The sequence below is a fragment of the Meles meles genome, chromosome 7, assembly GCF_922984935.1.
Source record: "Meles meles chromosome 7, mMelMel3.1 paternal haplotype, whole genome shotgun sequence".
NCBI lineage: Eukaryota > Metazoa > Chordata > Mammalia > Carnivora > Mustelidae > Meles > Meles meles.
The window spans coordinates 19,398,515-19,422,279 of NC_060072.1; the positions used below are offsets into that span (position 1 = coordinate 19,398,515).

General features: G+C 33.6%; 1 protein-coding gene across 2 annotated transcripts in view; it reads left to right on the forward strand.

The window, feature by feature from the left end:
* NUP37 (nucleoporin 37) overlaps positions 1-23,765 on the forward strand; it is a 45,444-nt gene that overhangs the window by 6,954 nt on the left and 14,725 nt on the right. For both annotated transcript variants that reach the window (XM_046014022.1, XM_046014021.1), the window contains 3 exons: positions 2,752-2,876; positions 6,403-6,475; positions 8,270-8,364. In XM_046014022.1, the coding sequence (XP_045869978.1) occupies positions 2,752-2,876; positions 6,403-6,475; positions 8,270-8,364 (293 nt within the window). The remainder of the gene's footprint in view (positions 1-2,751; positions 2,877-6,402; positions 6,476-8,269; positions 8,365-23,765) is intronic.

Consider the following 23,765-nt stretch of genomic DNA (forward strand, 5'->3'; position numbering starts at 1 on the left):
CTCCCTGATAATTTGGAGGTTTTGCATGCTGTTTCTCATTTAATGGTTACCAAAGACACTTTACCATGCATACTTAATTAGACAAAGTCAAAATTAATATATTTGGGCACCTGGGTGGCTCAGTCCTTAAGCATCTAATTTCTGCTCAGGTTATGATCCCAGTGTCCCGGGATCAAGCCCTGCATCCAGCTCCCTGCTCAATAAGCCTGCTTTCCCCCATCTCCCTCTGCCTGTTGCTCCCCCTACTGTGCGCTCTCTCTCTCTCGCTCTCTCTCTCTCTCTGAAAAATAAAATCTTTTTTAAAAAAAATCTTTAACTTCTTCATGAACAAAATAAGGATCTTTGACTCTTGAACTATCACCCTCTCTAGACTTATATTACTGTCATATTTTAGTCCTCAGTTGTTTTTCTTTTCATTTTGAGCCATGAATTATGTGTTATAGGGCTAATATTTGTTTAGATTAACCCATGTGTTTACTTTGATTTTTTACTCACTGTTCCTTAAATCTCTGGCCTTCCTTCTGGGGTCATTTTGTAGTAAAGGGTGTAATAAAGTACACCCTTTACTACAAGAAAAAGTTTAATACTAAGTTCTTTATGTAAAGGGCCAGATAGTGAATATTTTAGGTTTTTCCAGTCACTTATAGTACCTGTTGCAAATTGTTCTTTGTTTTCTCCAACTCCTTAAAAATACAAAAATGAGGGGGTACCTGGGTGGCTCGGTCTGTTAAGTGCCTGCCTTCAGCTCAGGTTATGAACCCAGAGTCCTGGGATCAAGCCCTGCACTGGGCTCCCTGCTTCTCCCTCTCCCCCCGCTTGTGTGTGTGCACGCTCTCTCTCTCTCTCTCAAATAAATAAATAAACCATATATATATATATATATATATTTCTCAGTTCATGGGCCGTACAAAGCCAACGCATAGACCAAATTTGGCCCAGCCATAGTTTGCCATCCTCTGCTCTAGGAGATCTTTTAGTGAGGGTTTACTGATTCTTAAGTCTTGGTTTTTGTTTTTCCGAAAATATATTTAAATGCAACTTCATTCTTGAAAAACAGCATGGTTGTGTGTGTAGTCCTAAAGTTTTTTTTTGTCATTCTTTTGAAGATCTTGTTCCACTATCTTCATGCATTTGTTGTTTCAGGAAGCTATGTGCCAAGAAGTCTATGGTTCTAATTCTTTTATAGGAAATCTCTTATGTAGGAAACCTGTCTTTTCTTTCTGGTTACTAAAAGCCCCATCCTCGTCCTGCTTTCTTTTCCCTCCCTCCCCCCTTCCCTCCCTTCCTCAGTCTGTATGTACACATACACACAAATTTATATCATGAGAGTTTGTGTGTGTATGTTCTGAAGTTGCACTATGTTCTATCTGCCTGCGGATTTTATTTAAGCTGTCTGGGACATACTATTCTATCTAAATATATGTATTGGTACCTGTCATCAAGTATGGAGGATCCTTTGCTATTATCTCTTCATCTTCAAATATTGCCTCTTCCCTCGTTCCCTCTATTTACTCCTCTACAACCCGAATGAGATATATAGTGGAACTTCTCACTGAATCCCTTTTAACTTTTTTTTTTTGTCTCCTCTTTTCTGCATTCTGAATAATTTTTTCAAGTCTGCATTCCAGTTGCTCTAAGCATTTTTTCCTTACGATATTTTAATCTAAATGTTTTATTTGGTTCTTTTTAAAAGCTGCCTAATCATTTTTGGTAATCTCTTGTTGCTTACTCATACTTGTGTTTGTGGTTCTTTGTTTTCACAGGTTTGAGTACATTTGTGTAAGATCATATTTGAATGAACTATATCTGTGGTAACTTTTTGAGACCTGGGTAGAGGTAGTTCATCCAAAGAGAATTTGCCTTTGTCTATCAGGTGCTCTGGGCCACTACCAACATATGACCACTTTGAAATCAATTGTCATTTTCTGGAGCACATAATTAATGTGAATTCAAGCCGCAGACTTCGTATTACAGCCAGCTAATGGTAGAGATTTCTCATAAGTGGCTTTTCTCTCTTAGCCTTCACCCATGGTAGATACTTTGCATGGCACTTTTGGTTTGGGGGTTTTTTCCCTACTTCCCCTTTAAAGGACCTGGATCTATGCAGAAGTCTCCAATCATCCTTCCTTGTGCAGGCACTAAACTTTGTCTTTTTTTCCTGCAAACTGAACCTGTTAGTTTATGGATGTGGACAGAAGTACTTAAGATAGCTGCGTTACATTATTTTTACAGTGGGAAAGCTTTTCAGGTGATTATCCCTATTTCCAGACCTAAATACTTCAAAATTCATTTTTTCCTCATCTTCCCATGAATATAAACTGAAATTACTTTAGTAGTACCAAAGCAGGTAAATAAGCTGACTTTAAATATCTAAACCAGAATCTTGTATACAAAAGACTAAATTAACTAGATTGTATTAACATATTCACTATTTGTAGTCCATAACAATATTAGATGAACAATTTGTAACATCTTACATATGTATAGTGCTATATATAATGCTGTGTAAAAAAAATAATATATTTACTGTTTGTTTTTAGTTGTCCTATAGAGTTTTCCACAAGACTTAGTTTTAGCTGTTTTTGTTGTCAGTGTTGCTCAGCTAACCAGTTAAATCTCTATATCTAATCTGTTTTCGAACTTCTCAAAAGAGTGTATATGGCCTCCTGATAAATTCTTCATTATGCTAAAATCAGAATGTTATAGTGTTTGTTTTAATAACTTCTTAAAACATTTACTGTGTATGATTAGGAGGAAGAAGCAGACATTGAAGGAATTCATTATAAAACACTACGAACATTTCAGCATGGAGTCAGAGTTGATGGCATAGCTTGGAGCCCAGAAACTAGACTTGATTCATTGCCTCCAGTAATCAAGTAAGTTTAAAACTATTAAGTGCAGTATTTATTAATGTCCTTTGTTTTAAGTGATCTGAAGCCTTTGATAATAAGAACTTTTTTTCCTCCATTTCCATTTATCCCAATTTCAGATATTAGATATTTTAACATTGGCCATTATTTCTTAATTTAGTCTTACTATCTGAATTCGTGATTTAAATATGCAACATGGTAGTGATGCCTTGAATATGTGTTGGGGCCTGACTACAAAGCTCTTTACTTGAGTTTCATCTGAATCATTTGAAGTCTTCACAGATTCTTCACTGAGTTTACCACTTAGTGAAAGTATAACTGTTGAAATAAGTAGATTTGATTGAATCATTAATGAACCTTACTGCTGCACATAGGCCAGTGTCACATTTTCTTGTTTAACAGTACATAAAACTACAATTCTAATCCTTGGGCTTCAGTTTATGTTTTTTTTGGGGGGGGCTTCAGTTTTTATGAAAGCATTGAAAAGAACAATTCCTTTTTAAGAAAAATCTTGACAGTACCTGCTGAGGCCTTCTTCACACGGGCAATATGTGTCAGGTTGTTTAATGTTTGTTACAAAACACTAACCTGGCTTCCACAGATATCAAATCTAAAAGATATGCCTTCTTTTAGTAAACAATATAGCAACCATTAGTTAGCTCTTACTGAACTAACCTAATTTTTTTTTTTAAATTGAGGGATAATTCACATACAGTGAAATTCTCAACTTCTTAGGGTACCATTTGATAAGTGTTGACATGCATACACTTGTGTAACTCACACTGATAATACATAGCATTTCCATCACTTCAAAAGTTTCTTAGTACTCCTTCCCAGTCAATCCTTTTACCCTATCTTCTGCCAAAGCAACCATTAGTCTAATTTTCAGAAGTTAATTTTGCCTATTCAAGAACTTCATATAAGTGGAATCATACAGAATATATTTTTGTGCCTCGTTTGTTGTTTTTGAGATTTATTCATGTTATAACTACCAGTGTTTCTTTTATTTTTGAAAAGTATTCCATTACATGGTATAAATACCACTGTTTGTTTATCCATTCTCCTCTAAGTAGACACCAGACAGTTTCCAGTTTTTATGACTAAAGTTGCTATGAGCACCCCTGCATATATAGCTCTTAGTAGATACATGGTTTCCTTATTCTTAGGAGTAGAACTGCTAAATCAGAGGATGGTTGAGTGTTTTTTTAGCATTTTAAGAAAGTACCAGTTTCCATAGTGGTTCTACTGTTTTATATCCCCACCAGTTAATCTAGAGATGTTCAACTTGCTCTGCCAGCTCTTCAGCATTTATTGTTGTCAGTCTTTATTTTAGCCATTATTTTTGGAACCACAGTTACATTTCCCTGATGACTCATGATTTTGAGCACTTTTTCATATGCATTCTATTTCCTATCTAAAGAATAATTGCCTACAACAAGATTGTGAAGATGTTCTGTTTTCTTCTAGAAGCTGTACAGATTTTAGCTAACCGAATTTTAAATAATCCATACAACAGCACTTGTTAATATACATATATCATTGTTAATAGCCAGTTTGCTATTCATTTCCTTTTATATTAAAAGAAAGTGTTCACAAAATCTGGAGTTAAACAAAAGTCAGTTAGTTTCTGCATTTTTCAGCAGATTTTGAAAGCTAGACAAACTATCTTCTTCCATGGTTCTGCTTGATGCCTGTTTTCGTGTCCTACTTTAGCATTATAAAATGACATATGCTGTTATTGTTTCATCTTTTTTGTTGATGTTGCTTTCTGATAAGCAGCTTCAGATTTTTTCTGCAAATATATATGATAAATTCAGAATATTAACCAGCCATCAATTTTAAAGACAATATTTTTAGAGCAAGCCGACTGCACAGTTTTGTTTTTAAATAAATCAAATATTTTATTATAAAACATTACACATTTACTGTATCAAATTTGGAATATACAAAATATTTTTAAAGCCCATTTCTACACCCAGTATCCTATTTTTTCATAAATAACTTCACACAATTGTGATTAAACTATATTTGTATTTCTTATTTTCCTTTCCTTTACTTATTACTACTTTACTTATTTACTTTACTTATATATAAAGTATTATATATGTAAAGTAAAATAAGAAATATATATGTGTATGTGTATATGCATACACACACACACACACATACACATAAAGTATAATATGTATTAGAATGACTCATGGGGCACCTGGGTGGCTTAGTTGGTTAAGCAACTACCTTCAGCTCAGGTCATGATCCTGGAGTCCCAGGATCGAGTCTGCTTCTCCCTCTGACCCTCCACTTCTCATGCTCCCTCTCATTCTCTCTCTCTCAAATAAATAAAATCTTAAAAAAAAAAAAAAAAAGATGACTGAGGTATAACTTGGTGTCTGTCTTATCATTAGCTTAACTTAGTGCTAGAAGGAACCCATTCCTAGTGTTTTATCTTTAGCATTTAGTTGCCTTCAGTTCTGCTCTCTCTCTCTGTTCATCCCCACTTGCTTTTCTTCACACTTGCTGGAAAGTAATGCTTCATCTTACTTCTATTCTCTGAGGCTTTATGGTTTAATTAAAGGATTGTGTAAATATACTTTTCATACCATTTATAAACTCAAGCAGCAAAGTTTGGAGAAAAGTGGAACAACATAAAGTTGTGTGTGTGTGTCTGTGTGTTTTTTTCTTTTAATAAGATTCTTTCATTAGTTTTTTTTTAAGTAAATAATCTTTGACCCCTGTAAGTCCTTTCTTCTCTGGTGTTTTTACTGAACTTGGCCTTACTCTTCTACTAATACTTTACAAACCTTTTGTTTGGGATAGTTCTTTTAGAAACCTTCTAAAGTAATCTTTTTCTATTTTAGAAATGATATTTTGAAGAGAGATTTTTAAATGATTTCTTATGACATAAGTATGAGGAGATCTACATTAGGAGATCTCACATTAGTAATGTTGTAGCAATGTTCTAGAGTTTCCTTGGGATATGAAAATATGAATATCCAAAATAATAATAGGAAAAATTCAAAGGAGAAGAATTAGGTAGATAAGCTTTGCTTTTCAGTTTTTCTTACCTTTTATTTGTGTTATGAAATACAGCATACTTTCCAAAAAGTGCAAAAAAAGTACATACACAGTTTATTGTATAACTTTTGTTTTACTATTGTATTGTAAAACAGACTGTTGTAAAACACACACCTGTAATGATCACCCAGGTCAAGAAATAGAACATTCCTAGCACCCAAGGTCCCCACTGTGCCCCTCCCAAATCATCCTTCTCCCTTACCCTTAAAGATAATTAAGCTCATGATTATTGTGACAGTTATTTTTTTCTTTTTAAATAGTTTTATCAGCTATGTATGCATCCCTAAAACAATATAGTTTATTTTTTCCTACTTATGAACATTCATACAAATGGAAAATAATATCCTTTTTTTGTCCTGCTTTGTTCACTTAGCATTATGTATGTGAGATTCATCGTGGTTTCTGCTTGTAGCTCTAGTCATTGATTTGTTGTTGGTTTTTGTTTTTTTACTTCCAGATTTTGTACTTCAGCTGCTGATATGAAAATAAGATTGTTTACTTCAGATCTTCAAGATAAAAATGAATATAAGGTATGTTGACAAGTATAATTCATAACTCTTTATTTTAAAACATTTTTTTCAATATTTATTTATTTGACAGACAGAGATCACAAGTAGGCAGAGAGGCAGTCAGAGAGAGGGTGAAGCAGGCTCTCTGCTGAGTAGAGAGCCTGATGCAGGGCTTGATCCTAGGATCCTGAGATCATGACCTGAGCCAAATGCAGAGGCTTAACCCACTGAGCCACCCAGGCTCCCCTTAAAACATTATTTTTGCCTTTTTACTTGGATTTATCTCAGTTTGAAATGATGTTTAAGGGGTGCCTGGGTGGCATAATCGTTAAGGGCCTACCTCCAGCTCAGGTCATGATCCCAGGGTCCTGGGATCAAGCCCCACATTGGGCTGTCTGCTCAGCGGGAAGCCTGCTTCTCCCTCTCCCCCTCCCCTTGCTTGTGTTCCCTTTCTCACTGTCTCTCTCTCTGTCAAATAAATAAATAAATAAAATCTTTAAAAATAATAAAATAAAATGTTTAATTTTCATCTTTAAAGTATATAATTCAGGATCTCATGTACTCTATTTTCGGCTATAGTTAGGACTACAGATTATAAATCTGATATCATTTATTAAAATATTAGGTAGGCACAGCAAATGAGGGGGATTTAGAAATTCACATTTGGGTATAGTAAGAGTATAATGACATGAACACACACACAGTTGAGAGTCAAACTTCGGGAGAACCAATGATCAGTGCAGCATGTAGGGTAAGGTGGGATTATAAAGCGCTTAAGAGCACAGACACAAGATCCAGACTGCCTAATTCTATCATGTTAATAACAGTATGACTGGTCAAGTTCCCCATTTCTTTGTGCTCAGTTCCTTATCTATAAAATGAGCATAATAATAGTATCTGTCTCATAAGGTTATGAGCATTGATTGACTGAGCTAATTCATACAAAACAGAACAATGTTTTGTACATAGTAAGTTCTATATATGTGTTTTCTATTAGCATAATAAATAACCCTGTAAAATAAGAGAAAGCCAAATACTGTATGATCTCACTTATAGGTGGATTTTTAAAAAGCCAAACTCACAGAAACAGAGAGTAAAATGGTTATTGCTGGGGGAGATGGGGAGATGTTGGTCAAAGAGTACCAAACTTCCAATTATAAGGTAAATAAGTTCTGCAGACCGAATGTGCAGTATAATATGTATAGTTAATAGTATGGGTTATATACTTGAAGTTGCTAAGAGAGTAGGTCTTTAATGTTCCTACCACAAAACAAAAATGAATTTCTGGGTTGTTGTGATTATGGGCTTCTAATACTAACTTGTCTCCAGTGCTGGCAGTTACATAGAGGAAGTAAATAAAGACCCCATAAGGTGAAATCCATACTATGTTTATTAAGCAGTTAGTATGAAGAGCAGTAGGTATGACTTGGGGTTCTATCTCAGTGCAGTGCCCCTAGAAATTTCTTCTAGCTTTAATTTTTATTTAAGCTTTATGTAACAAGTAAGAGAGGAGGTAAGATGAGGACAGGTACAGTAAAAAAGTGTGTGTGTGTTTTTATAAGAAATGCATACTAGAAAAGAAAGATCAAGCTAATAGCATGTGTTGAATGATCAGCTTCTTTCCAAGATAAACCTTCCAGAAAAAGTGGGTGTATAAATCATGCCTTAAAAATAGCAGATTGCTTAAGAAATATTTATAGAAAAGGGAAGCATGCAGTGAAAGCTTTTAAGACAGTGAAGTAAAAATATTAGGTAGAAATTTTTTTTAGGTAGATTTTTTTCCTGTATTCTTACTACCTTTTCCCCTGATGTCAGGTTTTAGAGGGCCATTCAGATTTCATTAATGGTTTGGTGTTTGATCCCAAAGAAGGCCAAGAAATTGCAAGTGTGAGTGATGATCATACCTGCAGGTATGTTACTTATGTTAAAACCACATTTTTCCATTTTCATCCTATTTTAATGAGAATTACATTATAAAAAATTACAGAAAATTTAGCTTCTGTATATACTCTGTAAGATGTTGTAAAAGATGCATACTTCATTTAAATTGCAAGCATGGCACAAACATGAGTTTCAAAACTGGTGAATTCCAGTGAATGGAAACTTCCCTCTCTGCCTCTTATTGTAGATTTGTACATTTATGAAATTTAAATAGGTATTGTGTCAAATTCTCCAATATTGGGTAAGAGCAGTAAGATAATAAAAGGCAATTGCCATATTATGAAGTTATTTCACAGATCCTGTCTGATAAGTTAATGTTTATAAATGAATTGCAAATCTCATTTGCTAAAGTAAGACTCACAGGAAATTTCCTGTTTTGACTAATTTGGAAGTCTCTATATAAGGCTTTCCGCAGATATAACGCATTTCAATATCCTATTCTTCAACTCCACCCCTAGTTTGGAATGGATGAGATAGCTATGACATTTTTTAATATTGCTTAAAGCTGGAGAATATCACAAGTAAACAACAAGATGACAGCAAGAGTAGGAGGTGGAAATAAGCTTGGAGTTAGGAGTGAAATGGAATTCTGTAAGCATGCCAACTGCTTCACTTGCTTTAACAGTACTATGAGGGGGGAAAAGCACAGCTCTGCTATTTTATATAATTTTAATGTTTGGTAAGACTATGGCAAAATCATTAGTATTCATAAATATTTGTGTGTATATATATATAAAACCATTAAATATGTGTCCTTTCACACTGGAAGTAAAGCCACTGGCTACTTTTTAAATTTTCATCATAATAGATCATCTTTTTAAAGTTATAGAGTCATAGGCCATTATTCTTTATGTACTGCCTGTTAAAATTTTCATGTCAAGGACATGAAAGATTTACATGCCATTAAGATTTTAGGGCCTCAAAAAAAAAAAAAAAAAAAGATTTTAGGGCCTCAAGTGTTACAAAACCAAGTTTATATAGAGACCTGAAGAGTAAATGGGACCATTTTTAAAGTAAAAAGTTAGATTAGATCACTAGATATAAATAATGACAGTTCGTTCCTGGACTTTCCTAATCATAAGCATTTGGAATAATGAAACCTGAGAAGGGGGAAAATGAGTGCCTTTGAAAGCCAAGGAATAGCCTCTGAATAGTGAACAATAGCCAGAGACCTGGGATTACATTCAGTGGTCTGTGATTACTTTTTTTCTTGTAGTAGAGTTTTGGGTTTTTGTAGCCTAGTAAAATGGTCCTAAAATTTTGGGACTGACAGAAGGTTGCCAATTTTTTATTTTGTCAAGTAATAAGAATTTTAAAAGGTCTACTGCCTGCTATTATTACCATCATTTTATGAAAGTAAGAACAATATTACTCTAAAAAGGAGAAAGGCTTAACTTCAAAGTAAAAAAAAAAAAAGTACTGTGTTGCCCCTAATTGCCTTATTTTGCTAGACTGTGGTTGATGATGTTATTGTTCAGCAAATACTTACTCTCCCTCCCCCTTTCACAAGGATGGAGGAGATTTTCCCACACCATTGAGCTTAGCTGTGTGACTTGTTTAGGCTGACACAATGTTAGCAGCTGTGATGCAAGCAGATATTTAAATGATTTACCTGGTTTGTCTTGACTAACTGTCCTCTATCTACTATAAGATGAGCATGTCTAGATAGCTACTGGTTTCTCATTGTAGAACAATGAGAAATACATGGAACAAATATGGACCCATCTGGCATTTTGAAATAGAGCTTCCCACAGACTCATGAGCAAGAAATTTCTACTTATTTTTGTAAGCCACTGAGATATAGGGGTTGATAACATCATTTTAGCAGTAGCTGGGGAGGTGAATTTAGAATTCATCAGCTTAGTTCACCAATTAGAAGTAAAGGACGGTTCTGATTGGCCATTAAAGTCAAACCTTTTGGGCCAAAAGCAGTATAAATAAGACTTTTTAAAGAAATAGCATAAATCAAGAATTTAAGGAAGAGTAGTAGGTCTCATATACTCTCATAGTAACAAAGGAAAGAAGGAATTCTGATAGGATTACAAGAGAAAAACATTTCAGTACAACTGTCTTCATTAATTCAAAGTATAGAATTGCCAAGTTACTAATAAAGACACCATCCAAATGGCAACTACAGTTTGAGCAATGGAAATAGCTATTTATATCCTAGGAATCATTCCTATCACTATACTAAAGAAATCCTACCGATTAGTTTGGATCTGTATGTTTCACTTGTTCACTTGGCCAAATAAAATCCTTGTCCAATTATAAGCAGAGCCTGTTTCATCTTGGGAGTAGCTTTATATGCAGGTAATACCATGCTTAAAAATATACATGCTCAGTAGAGTAACTAGACTGAAGGTCAATAAGGAACTAGAGGATTTGAATAACATTATAAATAACTACACCTAACAAATGTATACAAAACACTTTCAGCATCAGCAGAATGTACATTCTTCTCAAGTGCACATGAAACATTCTCCAGAATAAACTGTATGTTAAGTCTAAAAATAAATCTAAATAAATTTTAACAGATTAAAATCATGCAGAGTGCCGCCTTTGACCACAGTGGAATAAACTAGAAGTCAGTAACAGAAAAATTGAAAAATTTACAAATATGTGGGAATTAAATATCAACCTATAAATAGTCAAAGAAGAAGAAATCATAAGGGAAATTAGAAAGTACTCTGAGGGGGCGCCTGGGTGGCTCAGTGGGATAAGCCTGTGCCTTTGACTCATGTCATGATCTTAGGGTCCTGGGATCAAGCCCCCTATCAGGCTCTCTGCTCAGCAGGAAACCTGCCCCACCCCCGCCTCTCTGCCTACTTGTGATTTTTCTCTTTCTATTAAATAAATAAATAAATTCTTTGAAAACAAACCAACAATAAAAGATACTTTAAAAAATAGTACTCTGAGATGACTAAAAGTGAATAAACAACAAAATTGAAATGATGTAGCAAAACAGTGCTCAGAGGGAAATTGTGTCTGTAAATACCTACATTGAAAAAGAAGGAAAAAGAGAAGAAAGAACTTGAATCAGTAACTTCAGTTTACACCTCAAAGGAGCTAGAAAAAGAAAAAAGGAAACCCAAAGGTAGCAGAAAAAGGGAAATAACAATTATAGCAGAGATAAACAAAATAGAAAATAATGGAGAACAGATGACACCAAAAGTTGGTTCTTGGAAAAGATATAACAGAATTAGCAAACCTTTGGCTAGACAGAATACTGCAATTAGTATAATCAGAAAAAGTGGTACATTACTACCAACCTTACAGAAATAAAAAAGATTTTAAGAGAGTATTATGAATAGTTACATACCAGCAAGTTCACCTAGATGAAATGGCAAATTCCCAGAAACACAAAATTCAAGAAAAAGTGAGAATATCTGAATAGATCTATAACAAAGAGATTAAGTCAATAATCAAAAACTTCCCAAAAAGCAAGCCCAGGACAAGATGCCTTATTTGTGAATTCTACCAAACATTTAAAGAAGAATCAACACCAGCCTCTCAAATACTTCTAGGTAATAAAAGAGGGGACATTTTCTAAGTCATTCTATGATGCCAGCATTATCTTGATACCAAAGGCATCACAAGAGAACTGCAAACCAACATCCCTTACAAATATCGATGAAAAAATCTTCAACAATATCTATTTATAATTAGAAAGCTCTTAGAAGATAGCATGGGACAAATCTTTATGACCTTGAATCTGGCAGTGATTTCTTAGAAATGACACCAAAGGTGACTATAACAACAACAAACTAGGTATAAATTGGACTTCATCAAAATTTAAAACTTTGGGCATCAGAGGACACTGTCAAAGAGCAAAAAGACAATTCACAGAATGGGAGAAGATATTTGCAAATCATAATTGATAAGGGTCTCATACAAAATATATGAAGAACTCTTACAATTGAACATTAAAAAGACAAACAAAAGACAACCCAGATAGAATTGTTCGGTCATTATATTGTACACCTAAAATTAAAACAACACTATATGCTAATTATGCTTCAATAAAATAAAGACAAAACAGACAAATGTCTTGAATAGACAATTCTCCAAAAAAGATAGAAGCTAACCAACAAGCACATGAAAAGATGCTGAGTGTCGTTAGACATTAAGGAGATGCAAATCAAAAGCACAGTGAAATAGGGGTGCCCGGGTGACTCAGTTGGTTAAGCAACTTGCCTTCGGCTCAGGTCATGATCCCAGAGTCATGGGATTGAGTCCCACATCGGGCTCCGAGCTCCACGGAGAGTCTACTTCTCCCTCAACCTTTTCCCCTCTCATGCGCACGCGCACTCTCTCTTTCTCTCTCAAATAAATAAAATCTTTTTAAAAAAATACAATGAAATATTGCTTCACACTCACAAGGATAGAAAAGAACAAACAAAAATAGAAAGTAACAAGTGTTGGGAAAAGTGTGAAGAAATTAGAACCCTCATTCTCTGCTGGTGGGAATGTAAAATGGTATAGACACTGGAAACATTTCAGTCATTTCCTCAAACAGTTAAACATGACCCAGCAATTCAATTCCACGGTAAATATTCAAAAGAATTAAAACAGGTCTTCAAACAAACGTACAAAGGAATATTCCTAGCAGCACTCTTCACAATAGCCAAAAGGTAGAAACAATCCAAACGTCCAAGAACAAATGGCTAGATAAACAAAATGTGGTATATCCATATTTTGAAATACTATTCAGCTATAAAAGGGAATAAAGTTCAGATACATGCTAAAACATTGATGAAACTTTAAACATTATGCTAGGTGAGAGAAAGTGGACATAAAATATTCTCTGATTCCATTTATATAAAATCCCCAGAATAAAATCCATAGAGACAAAAAACAGATTAGTGGTTTCCAGGAACAGTGGGGGTAGAATGGAATAGAAACTGCTCAATGGGTACAGTGTTCCCTTTTGGGATAATCAAAATGTTCTGGAACTGGAGAGTGGTGATGGTTCCATAACATTGGGAATATACTAAGTGGCCCTGAATTGTGCCCTGAAAATGGTTAAAATGGGGAGTAAAATAAAATAAGTGAATAAAATGTCAAAAGTTTTTAAATACTAAGCTTTATTATATAAAATGCTATAGTCTGTACAAAGGAATATTACATTATCACATATATAACAAAAGAGACTATATAATACAAGGAGGACTACAATATGGATTCTTAACATTTTGTACTATAAAGAGCAGAAGAAATATTTCTCTGACTCAGTGCTAACTTAAAATAATTTTTAAAAAATAAATATATTTTAAAATATGCACATTTAAAATATATGTATTTTCTACTGTTTGACTTTGTTGTTTCAGAGAAACAGAGTATTATAATTAGCTAGATTTGTGGTCATAGGGACATCATTTCAAAACAATCTATCTCCTGAACAGGTTCATAAGAATATGTAGTTTATTGAAATTGCCAAATTCTAAATCAGACAGTAAAGGTAGTTCTTACTTATACTAGTATATCAGTCTAGGGATTAAAAAGTTGTCACTTGTTTATCTCTTGTTATAAAGAACAAATAAATGTATTGAGAATAAATTAATCTATAGACTAGTTCATTCAGTCTGCAAATAAACATCTACTGTGTGCCAGGCACTGTGCTAGGTACTCGGTCTTCACTGACTTTTTTTTTTTTTTTTCTTTCTCTATAGGACAGTAGGGGAAAGAGTAGAGGAAGGGGAGGGGGAATCACTGACTTATTTTTAAACCTGTAAATAATCATTTCAGAACCATTTCAGGCTTCTCCAAGACTGACAAAGCTATTTTATTTTGTATAAATGAATTACAATATTAATAGCCAAAGTATTACTAAATATTTTATTGTGTTTTACTGTATGTTAACCACCACTCTAATTACCTTACCTGTGTAAATTCAATTAATTTTTACAACAACTCTGAGATAGGTACTATTTTATGTTCATTTTATATAATGGGGATACTAAGAGGCTAAGTAATTTGTGGCAAGGGACATATCTGCTGTTAAGTTGAGGAACAGGCATATCAGGCAGTCTGGCCCTAGTACCTGCATCCACCTACCTGAGTGATGATTTTCAGGTGTATCCTAAGAAGATGGTATTCACATCTAAAAATACTTTAGATCTTTCTTCTCTGTATTCTTTGATATAACTTCATTAATTCAAACTGTGAACTGAGGTGCTACTCATACTCTGAAATATTATAGAAGATGATAAATTTTATCTAAGCTTTCATGTAGTTTTAGTATTCTGTGATTATGCAAGTTTGTAAGAAAATCAAGTTCTCATTTAAGTTAGCAGTTTGTTATCAGCCCCAATATCCCCCTTTTAAAATAAATATTTTTACAGTGCCAGCTATACAGTCTTAAACTCATGAAAATATAAGCTATCAAAGTATAAAATCATCAAAAATATTTAGTGCCTTAATTGTATTATACATTTCTATAAAAAGAAAACAAATTGTTATAGAGTACTGTTGCAGTGTGTATATACTCAGGACTATGTAATAAGTGAGATAGTCTTTGTCCCTCTTTGCAATGAATAAAGTTGAATATGAGAAAAATAAGGTGATAGGAAAACGTAAGGTAGAGGCAAGGCTGCCAATGCACAGTTCCAGGGATATGGTTTGCATAAAGTACAATGTAAATAGTGCCATCTGGAGTGTTGCAGTGTCATAGCCCTGAGTAAAGCTTCAGTTATTAGAATAAAACTCACATCATTAGTAATAAAAAGTGAAAGAGGGAAATAATATTTCAAAGTAGAAATAACACAAGACAAATTATAGAATGTCAAGTTGAAAAACTAAGGAAGGATAATTGTCTTGCAAATCACTCAGCTTTTATATGGATAGTATCAGAATAATTAACTATTGTGCCATGGGATGGAATACTAACAAAATTTGCAAAAACTGTGTCTTCTATCTTGAAATACCCCCACATTTTGAGGTATTTCTAAATTTCATTCACATTTAATGAATCAGTCCATTTAATCCTCAGAAACCTTATGTGGTAGGTTTTTTTGTTATTCCTTTTATATAGAGGGGAATTCCAGGCAATCTAGCTTAACTACATTATACTGTTTCTACTTTAATACTCTTGAAGTTTTAGTCTTTTTATATTATGGAAAAGAAAAATGTTCAGATTACATCTGTGTTCTGATTATGTAGGGATTTAATAAAATGGATAGAATTGTAGTTAGAGTCATGCCTGCAGAAGTGTTATCTTCTGCTTGTGAAGAATTTGTAATTTTTGAAAGATACCTTTGCTAAAACATTCTAGTACCGGTTCTTGAAATGAAGATGTCATGTTCCTTCTTTATACTTCATTAGCCCAGTTTATAGACGAAAAAGAGTAAAGAGAAACAGACTTTTGTAGAGGATAAGGAAAATTATTCTAGAGGAGAATTCTCTGTCCTTTGCACTAATAAGGTATTTTTCAGGGTCAGTCTTGTTTTACTGCCTTAGAGTCATCACAGCATCTAGAAGGATGCCCTTGTGGCAGGTACTCAGTGAATGGGTGAAGGAATCAATGCCACTCTGTACCTATCACAGCATCTTATCACCACCAAACAAAGCATCTGACAGATGTGCTTAAGAAAATTACCCCGGTAAATCATGGCATTGCTAGACATTCAGCCTCATGTTTGATACCATTTCTTTTGTGGTCCTTCATCCTGTCCACCATATTCAAATACATGTGTATGTATATATAATGTGTGTGTATATGCCATGCACAGGGAAATGACAATACTGGTGTTCATAATTATGACCCAGCATTATCAAAAGGTTAAAATTAACATAATATTTGAGAAGGAAATAATGCATATTCATTGAGAAAATTAATTATTCCATACTTCCAGAAGAAGATAAAAATGATAGTTAAGTACTTCATGGGTTAAGCTTATTATTTTAAAAACTCACTAATACAGAACATTTTATTCCCAGTCAGTGCCAAATAACAGATGTTCTTGTATATTAAAAACAGTACCGTTCTGTAAGAACAAGTCAGATCAACAAGTATTTATTAAACACGTTTAGTATAGCCAACATTTAGTACTTTGGGGGATACAAAAGAAATAGAAGACTGAGTACTCACTGTAACTACAAAGGATGTCAGAAGTAAATCCCTTTCCTCTTCCACCCCCCCAAAAGTCTTTTTAAATATTAGATAAAATTTATGGTGAAGGAAAATTGGCTTCTTGAAACCAAGGAATTCTTAGTTTAAGACTAAAATAATAGAAACATGTAATGTGCTATTCATTTTGTCTATAAAACATGGGATATTAGTAGCTGTCATGTTCTAGCTGTCATCATTTTTAAAAAGAATGGGAGATGGGTAGCATATAAAAAATAAGATTTTTTTTTTTTTTTTTTAGGAATACAACCAAATCACTGGATAAGGGAATACCAAATTACCTAAGATATTCACAAAGCCAGTTGTGCTGTTTTTTTGAAAAATTGTACAAGAGGAAAAAGAATGCTTATCAAATATCTTCTGTGTACCCTAGATTACCATTGTTCATTTACATTTGAGAGTCTTCAAAATCCATAAATAAGTTGGTTTCCTACCCTATCCCCACCCTAAATGGGATCACAAAATACGTGATCTATTTAAAAATAGTCCTTGGTCTATTTAAAAATGGTCCTTGCGGGGCACCTGGGTGGCTCAGTCATTAAGTGTCTGCCTTCAGCTCAGGTTATCCCAGGGTCCTGGGATCGAGCTCCACATGGGGCTCTCTGCTCAGCAGGACGCCTGCTTCTCCCTCTCCCACTCCCCCAACTTGTGTTCCCTCCCTCTCTCTGTCAATAAATTAAATAAATAAATAAATAAATAGAAATAGTCCTTGCAGGAAACAGAAAGAAGGGAACTGAGAACCTTCGATGAAGCATTCCTTGGGAGGTTAATCCCTATTCAGGAGCAAATAAACTGTGCCTAAATAATTCCAGGTACAAAGTGAAATCAGGAGAATTTATATTCTTTATTATAATGTTATGGTTAAGTAATTGCAGAAATAAAGTTCTCTGCTTGTTTTCTAAAATTCCCTATAATTTTTGTAACATTTTGAATCAAGATCAATTATTGCACAGTTTTCACAAGAGCTTTAAGAATGGAATAAATAAAGTTTGTGTTGGGTTTGGTAATAGTTTACCTCTAATGAATGGAACATAAAGATTCTCTGTCTTTATAAGAACTATCTGAAAGTTATACTAAAATCTGTTGGTCACATTTGCAGACCTTTTTTAATTCAATGCAGTGAAATAGTGTGTTAATGCAAGATTACAATAAAGTTATAAAGTGATGCAAAACTTTTCTAAACTTTTATATGATGTGTACTGGTCACACCACTCTAATATTCAACTCTTTGTTCTCTTTCATTTCCCATTGTAGATGAAATACAAAACCAGTATTTCATAAAATGTATTACTGTATCAATGATTGCAGTAATTTAAGCTTGTTTTATGTGGCCCTCCTGTGGTTGCAGTAAGTGAATTATATAAATGAGAATGAGATCCATAAACGTTTTTCAGGTTTGTTTTGAAAGTCCATTTATGTCACTAATGAGGACTACTTTCCCTCATTTACAACAGAATAGTCAAATTTTAGGTTCTAAAATATATCGAAATTTTTCTTGGAAATAATGAAATGCTAATATTTCCTGGATAGTATTAGTGGTGTTTATGTTAGTTAAAGGAAAGGTCCTTTTACTCTGAATTCCTTGAAGATGAAATCATTGTATATGATCTGTTTGAAAACTACCATATGGTATTTCTTTGCAGTTGAGAGTTTAAATTTGAGGTTTATTTTTAAATGTGACAAAATTTCTCACAATTCCTGTCCTTCAAAAATCTATCTGTCTATGTAAGTTAAGATCTTAATTCGCTGGGGCAGCCTCAGCTATTGTAGTCTCTTCTGAATTTATTTATAATTTCAAGAAAACAAAATGAAGCAACAACATGTGAGCTTATAAGATTTTTTTAACACCTCTAAGGTTTTGTAAAGATTTACAATAGTAGATTATTTTATGTATGGTATAGTTGGTTTGTTAGTGTTATGTTTGAAACAGGCCACCTTTGTCTCCCCTCTAAAATACATACAACCTTGATTATTAACTCTATTTTTGACTCATTTTTTGTTTTTGAAGGATCAAATAATAAGCAAATGCAATTAGCTGTCATTTTCATCCTTAATAATTCTTCTTACATTCAAGTCAATAAAGCTTCTGGTAATCCATTTCCTTTCTCATTAATAGTAGTATATTAATACTACTTGCTTAGTAGTCTCTAGCATTTAAAAAGAAAAACCAAAATTAGTCTAATCTTATTTCTCAATATTTGAAATACTGACACATACTGAAAGTACCCTATATAAAATTCTTATTTTATATTATCATGACATTTTGTCAAAGGCTTTTGCCCAGCTAACAAGGTTTACTTATTCACCACACTAATCTATCATACCCACTGTCAAGATTTGCCCATCTAATCCCTAGATTTGTGCCTTCAATAATGTGGTTTCCCACCTCTGAATTCCTTTTGCACCTAAAACCAGAGATTTTAACACTAAATTGCTTTGTAATTTGGTTTTACTTCTTCCTAATTCTACATTCACTTATTAAAGAAATATACTGTTTTCCCTTTTTTCGAATTATCCTTATGATGATAAATAACGTAGTGATCGATTACTTGGAAATGGAAAGGAAAAATCTTCATTTTGTTATCACAAAATTCAATGAAAAAGGGGTTTGTTGTCTAAGAATATTGGAAGTCCCTTTCTTGCACCCAGAAACACTGCAAAGTAGCTCCTCCTTTTTTTTCTTGCTCTCATATTTAATTAATCAGTAACAACTCATGTGATCCAGTCATGTCTTTTAGAAAGATTACAGTTAGTATTTTTTGGCTTTACTAGTTAGAGAAGTCCAAATGGATACAGATGTGTCATTTAATGTCATCCATTCCTTTTGTCTGTACTGTCAGAAACATTTGGTAGCAGAAATTTCCTTCTACAGTAAACTTCTTAACAATGAGATGCCAATAAAAAATGGAGAACAAATAAAAAGAACAGAGTATTACCCAAGAAATTTCCTTTCAAATTCTCGGAGGAAATATCTCCCTCTATTAATTGTCAATTTAAAAGACCCTTGAGAATATCTAGGATATCTCCGATATGCCAACACCCGATTTATGGGACCTTTTTTATTGATTAAATTGGACAATTACATTTAAATACCATATGGTAGGGATACTTAATGTTCTGCTGAAAAGCACTGAGCCTGAAATGAGGCAATAATTTTAACAATAAACTACCGAAAGTAATGTGTGATTCACAATGTTAGATCTGGATAGCTCTCCATCTGTAAATTTTACAGCTAAAATCTAGTAAGAGTTCATCTTAGGACCATAGAGTTGGGAGGGCTGGAGGTGTTTGTTATATTATAGTCAAATTGGGTCAGAGTTGTCATTTATTTTACTTGAAGAGGGATGCTATCTGTATTACAGTGCTCTTTGATTTAATCTATAGTATTGACTTCTTAATATGTCAATAAACTAATTTTACCTTAAAAGCTTTTTCTTTAAAATTTCCCTCGTAAACATTTAAATAGGTATACAGTGTATTTCAAATTGCTCCTGATTTTTGGTCAAGATAGTTTAATTTAATAATGTTGTATTTTTAAACTTTTATAGTCTATTACCTTTCCATGTGCTTGATTACATCTATTAAGTAGGTTATGAAGCCTAACAGCTTTTCTTTTTTTGTGACGTACTTCTCTGTTGAAAAGTATGCTGCTATGGTTGTAACTAACTTTAAGTAGCTTTACTCATTATAAACAAATTTATTAGCAATAAATTTGAAAATATTAATATGAATTTTCAAATTTATTAATTTGTTTTCTGTTACATTAGAAACTCTCTCATCTGATATGGTCTAGACCTACAGTTTGTTAAATAATTAAAAAGTCAGTAAACTCAACCACAAAACTAAAAGACAACCTACTGAATGGGAGAAGATATTTGCAAATGACACATCTGATAAAGGGTTAGTATCCAAAATATATAAAGAACTTATACAACTCAACACCAAAAAAAAAAAAAAAAAAAAAATTTAAAAATGGGCAGAAGACATGAAGAAACATTTCTTGAGAGAAGACATACAGGTGGCCCACAGACAAAGATAAGATGCTCAATATCACTCAACAAGGAAATGTAAATCCAAACCATAGTGAGATAACACCTCACACGTTGCAGAATGGCTAAAATCAAAAACTCAAGAAACAAGAAGTGTTGGCAAGGATGTGGGGGAAAAGGAACCCTCATGCACTGTGAGTAGGACTGCAAACTGCTGCAGCCACTGTGGAAGACAGTATGGAGGTTCCTCAAAAAATTAGAAATAGGGGCACCTGGGTGGCTCTGTGGGTTAAGCCTCTGCCTTCGGCTCAGGTCATGATCTCAGGATCCTGGGATCGAGTCCCGCATCGGGCTCTCTGCTCAGCAGGGAGCCTGCTTCCTCTCTCTCTCTCTCTCTCTCTCTGCCTGCCTCTCTGCCTACTTGTGATCTCTCTCTGTCAAATAAAATCTTTAAAAAAAAAAAAAAATTAGAAATAGAACTGTCCTACAACCCAGGAATCCCACTACTAGGTATTTACCCAAAGAATGCAAAAGCACTAATGTGAAAAGAAACATGCACCCCTGTGTTTACTGAAACATTATTTACAATAGCCAAACTATAGAAGCAGGCCAAGTGTCCATCAATAGATGAAAGGATAAAGAAGATGTGGTGTGTGTTTGTATATGTGTATATGTATAATATATATATAGTACTTGGAGCTAGAGAATATAGTGCTAAGCGAAGTAAGTCAGAAAGATGAATACCATATGATGTCACTCATATGGAATTTAAGAAACAAACCAAGGGGGTAAAAAATGAGAGAGAAAACTCTCTGCCTACTTGTGATCTCTCTCTCGCTGTCAAATAAATAAATAAAATCTTAAAAAAAAAATGAGAGAGAAAAATCAAGAATCAGAGGGAAACAAATCAAGAGAACAAACTGATAGTTACTAGAGGTGAGATGTATCAGGGGATGTTTGAAATAGGTAAAAGGGATTGAGAGTACACTTATCTTGCTGAGCACTGAGTAATGTATGGGACTGTTAAATCACTATATTATACACCTGAAACTAATATATCACTGTATATTAACTACATCGGAATTAAAATTAATTAAGCTAATCTAGAAATCATTTCAAGAGATTGTCTACCTACCTTATTTTAATACACAACATATGGATGAAAATTTATCAATTGCTAATTGCCAATTTTTAAATTTTAAGCTAAGACATCTATTTTTCCATAATTTATGGGTCTGATGATTAACACTGGACTTTTTTTTTTTTGCATGAATCACACCCATGGTAGTGTCTATAGTGAAAACATATCTAGACTTTTTACTTTGATTGCTTAATCTTTTGTAACTGACACACCTTCCTAATTTAAGAGCATTTTTAAGTTAGAAATTTACCTTTAGTTAGTTGCCATCAACTTAGTTTCATTGAAATAGCTTTCACATTCATATTCTATCAGCTTACATAATACTAGTTGTGTAATTATACTAATAAATAGGCATGGGTTTACACCCCATACAATGCTTTACTAAGCAAAAAAAAAAAAAAACCATATTCCCTCTTTGTAAGTCTACAACAAATGTACATGTGAGCCTATTAGAAAATAGCCTTATTCCTGTCAGTTCTACAGAGGGAAAAAGGAAGAGTCTGTCAGAAGGAAGTCAGTTAAGAGCTTTGACTACATATTGTATTCACTACATCTTAAAATTTGTGCAAATTAATCCACTACATGGATACATTAAAATAACATAATATGCAAGAAAAAGGGGAAGATTTGAAAAATCTGCCTTACAAGTAAGACCAACTGAAAAGTTGCACATTTTGCCCAATGATTGTTTTAAGATTTTTTTTTGTCGTAAATTTGTCAGAGAAAGTGTAGGTTTTTTCCGTTGGTAATTAAAAGAAGTATGAGAGGGAAAAATAAGGTATGGCCAGTCTGGAAAGCTATTTGACAATACCTGCTGGAGTTCAACATATTTGTAAGCTATAATCCACCTATTCCATGCGTGGGTATATATACTCAGCAGGGGTGTGTGTGTTTGTGTGTGTGTGTAGGGGGGAGGGGTATGTGAGTATATTCACTAAAAACCATACAAGAAGATTTACAGCAGCATTATTAACAATGACCAAAACCGGAAACAGCCTAAGTGTCAACAGTGCAGTAGGTAAATACATTACAGTATATTTAATTAATGGGATACTATCTATAGCAGGGAGTGAACAGAGTATAACAACATGCAACAATGTTAGTAAATCTCACAAAATCTAATGATAAGTGATAGGTGCCAGGCCAAGAAAATACATACTACATGATTCCATTTTATGATGTTCAAACCAGGCAAAAGTACACAATTGTGTGAGAAGTCAGGATAGTAGGTGCTTTTTGTGAGAGAGCAAAGAAGCATGATCAGAAGGAAGCTCAGGATGACTTTTGGAGTTCTGGAAATGCTGTTTCTTAATTTGGGTGCTATATTCTCTGAGCTGTGTGCTTAAGATTTGTGTGTTTTTATTATATATGGTGAACTGCAAAAAAATGTATCAAAAAATAAAAGAATGTGATTTTATCTGATGGAACTAATATTAACTAGATGAGCCATGAAGTAATGACAGAAAAATGAGTTGAGTTCTACAAAGGGATTTGAGAAGAACTTAATTATGGAATCAATCAAAAAGGGAAATAAGACTTAACAACTTAAAGTATACCATCTGTAGCTTATTTAGTTATAACTCATTTCAGCCCAATTTGTTGTATTTTGCATACTTAGTACTTGGATTATGCAACCACTGAGAATTATTTAATAAGCACATAAATATAAACCATAAATCACTTTATCCTAGTCCTATAAAGTAATCTGGATCACCCTCCTCATTTTTAAGTCAGGTTTTTTTTTGTTTTTAAGCATCAGGTTCTGTCAGGATAAAATACTATTTAAAAATTAGACTAAAATTTGGTTCATTGGACCAAATTAAAATACACTTAATTAATTGGCCTATTTTTGTAGAACATCCTTATTCATAATTTCTACCTCTTTGGTTTTCTTCATTTGAAAGGAAAAAAATGATGAAAAGCTTCAAAAGAATGGAGCCTTTAAACCATCCCCCTGTGAGAGTCACTGAATTTGCAAGACATTCCTACTATTTCAATAGTGGTAAAATATATGCTAGCCCAGCACTTTATTATGCAAGAGGCAATAGAGAAGAAAGAAATATTCAGTTGCCATAATTAATAATCTTATTCATTGTGGGAAGTGAAACACAATTG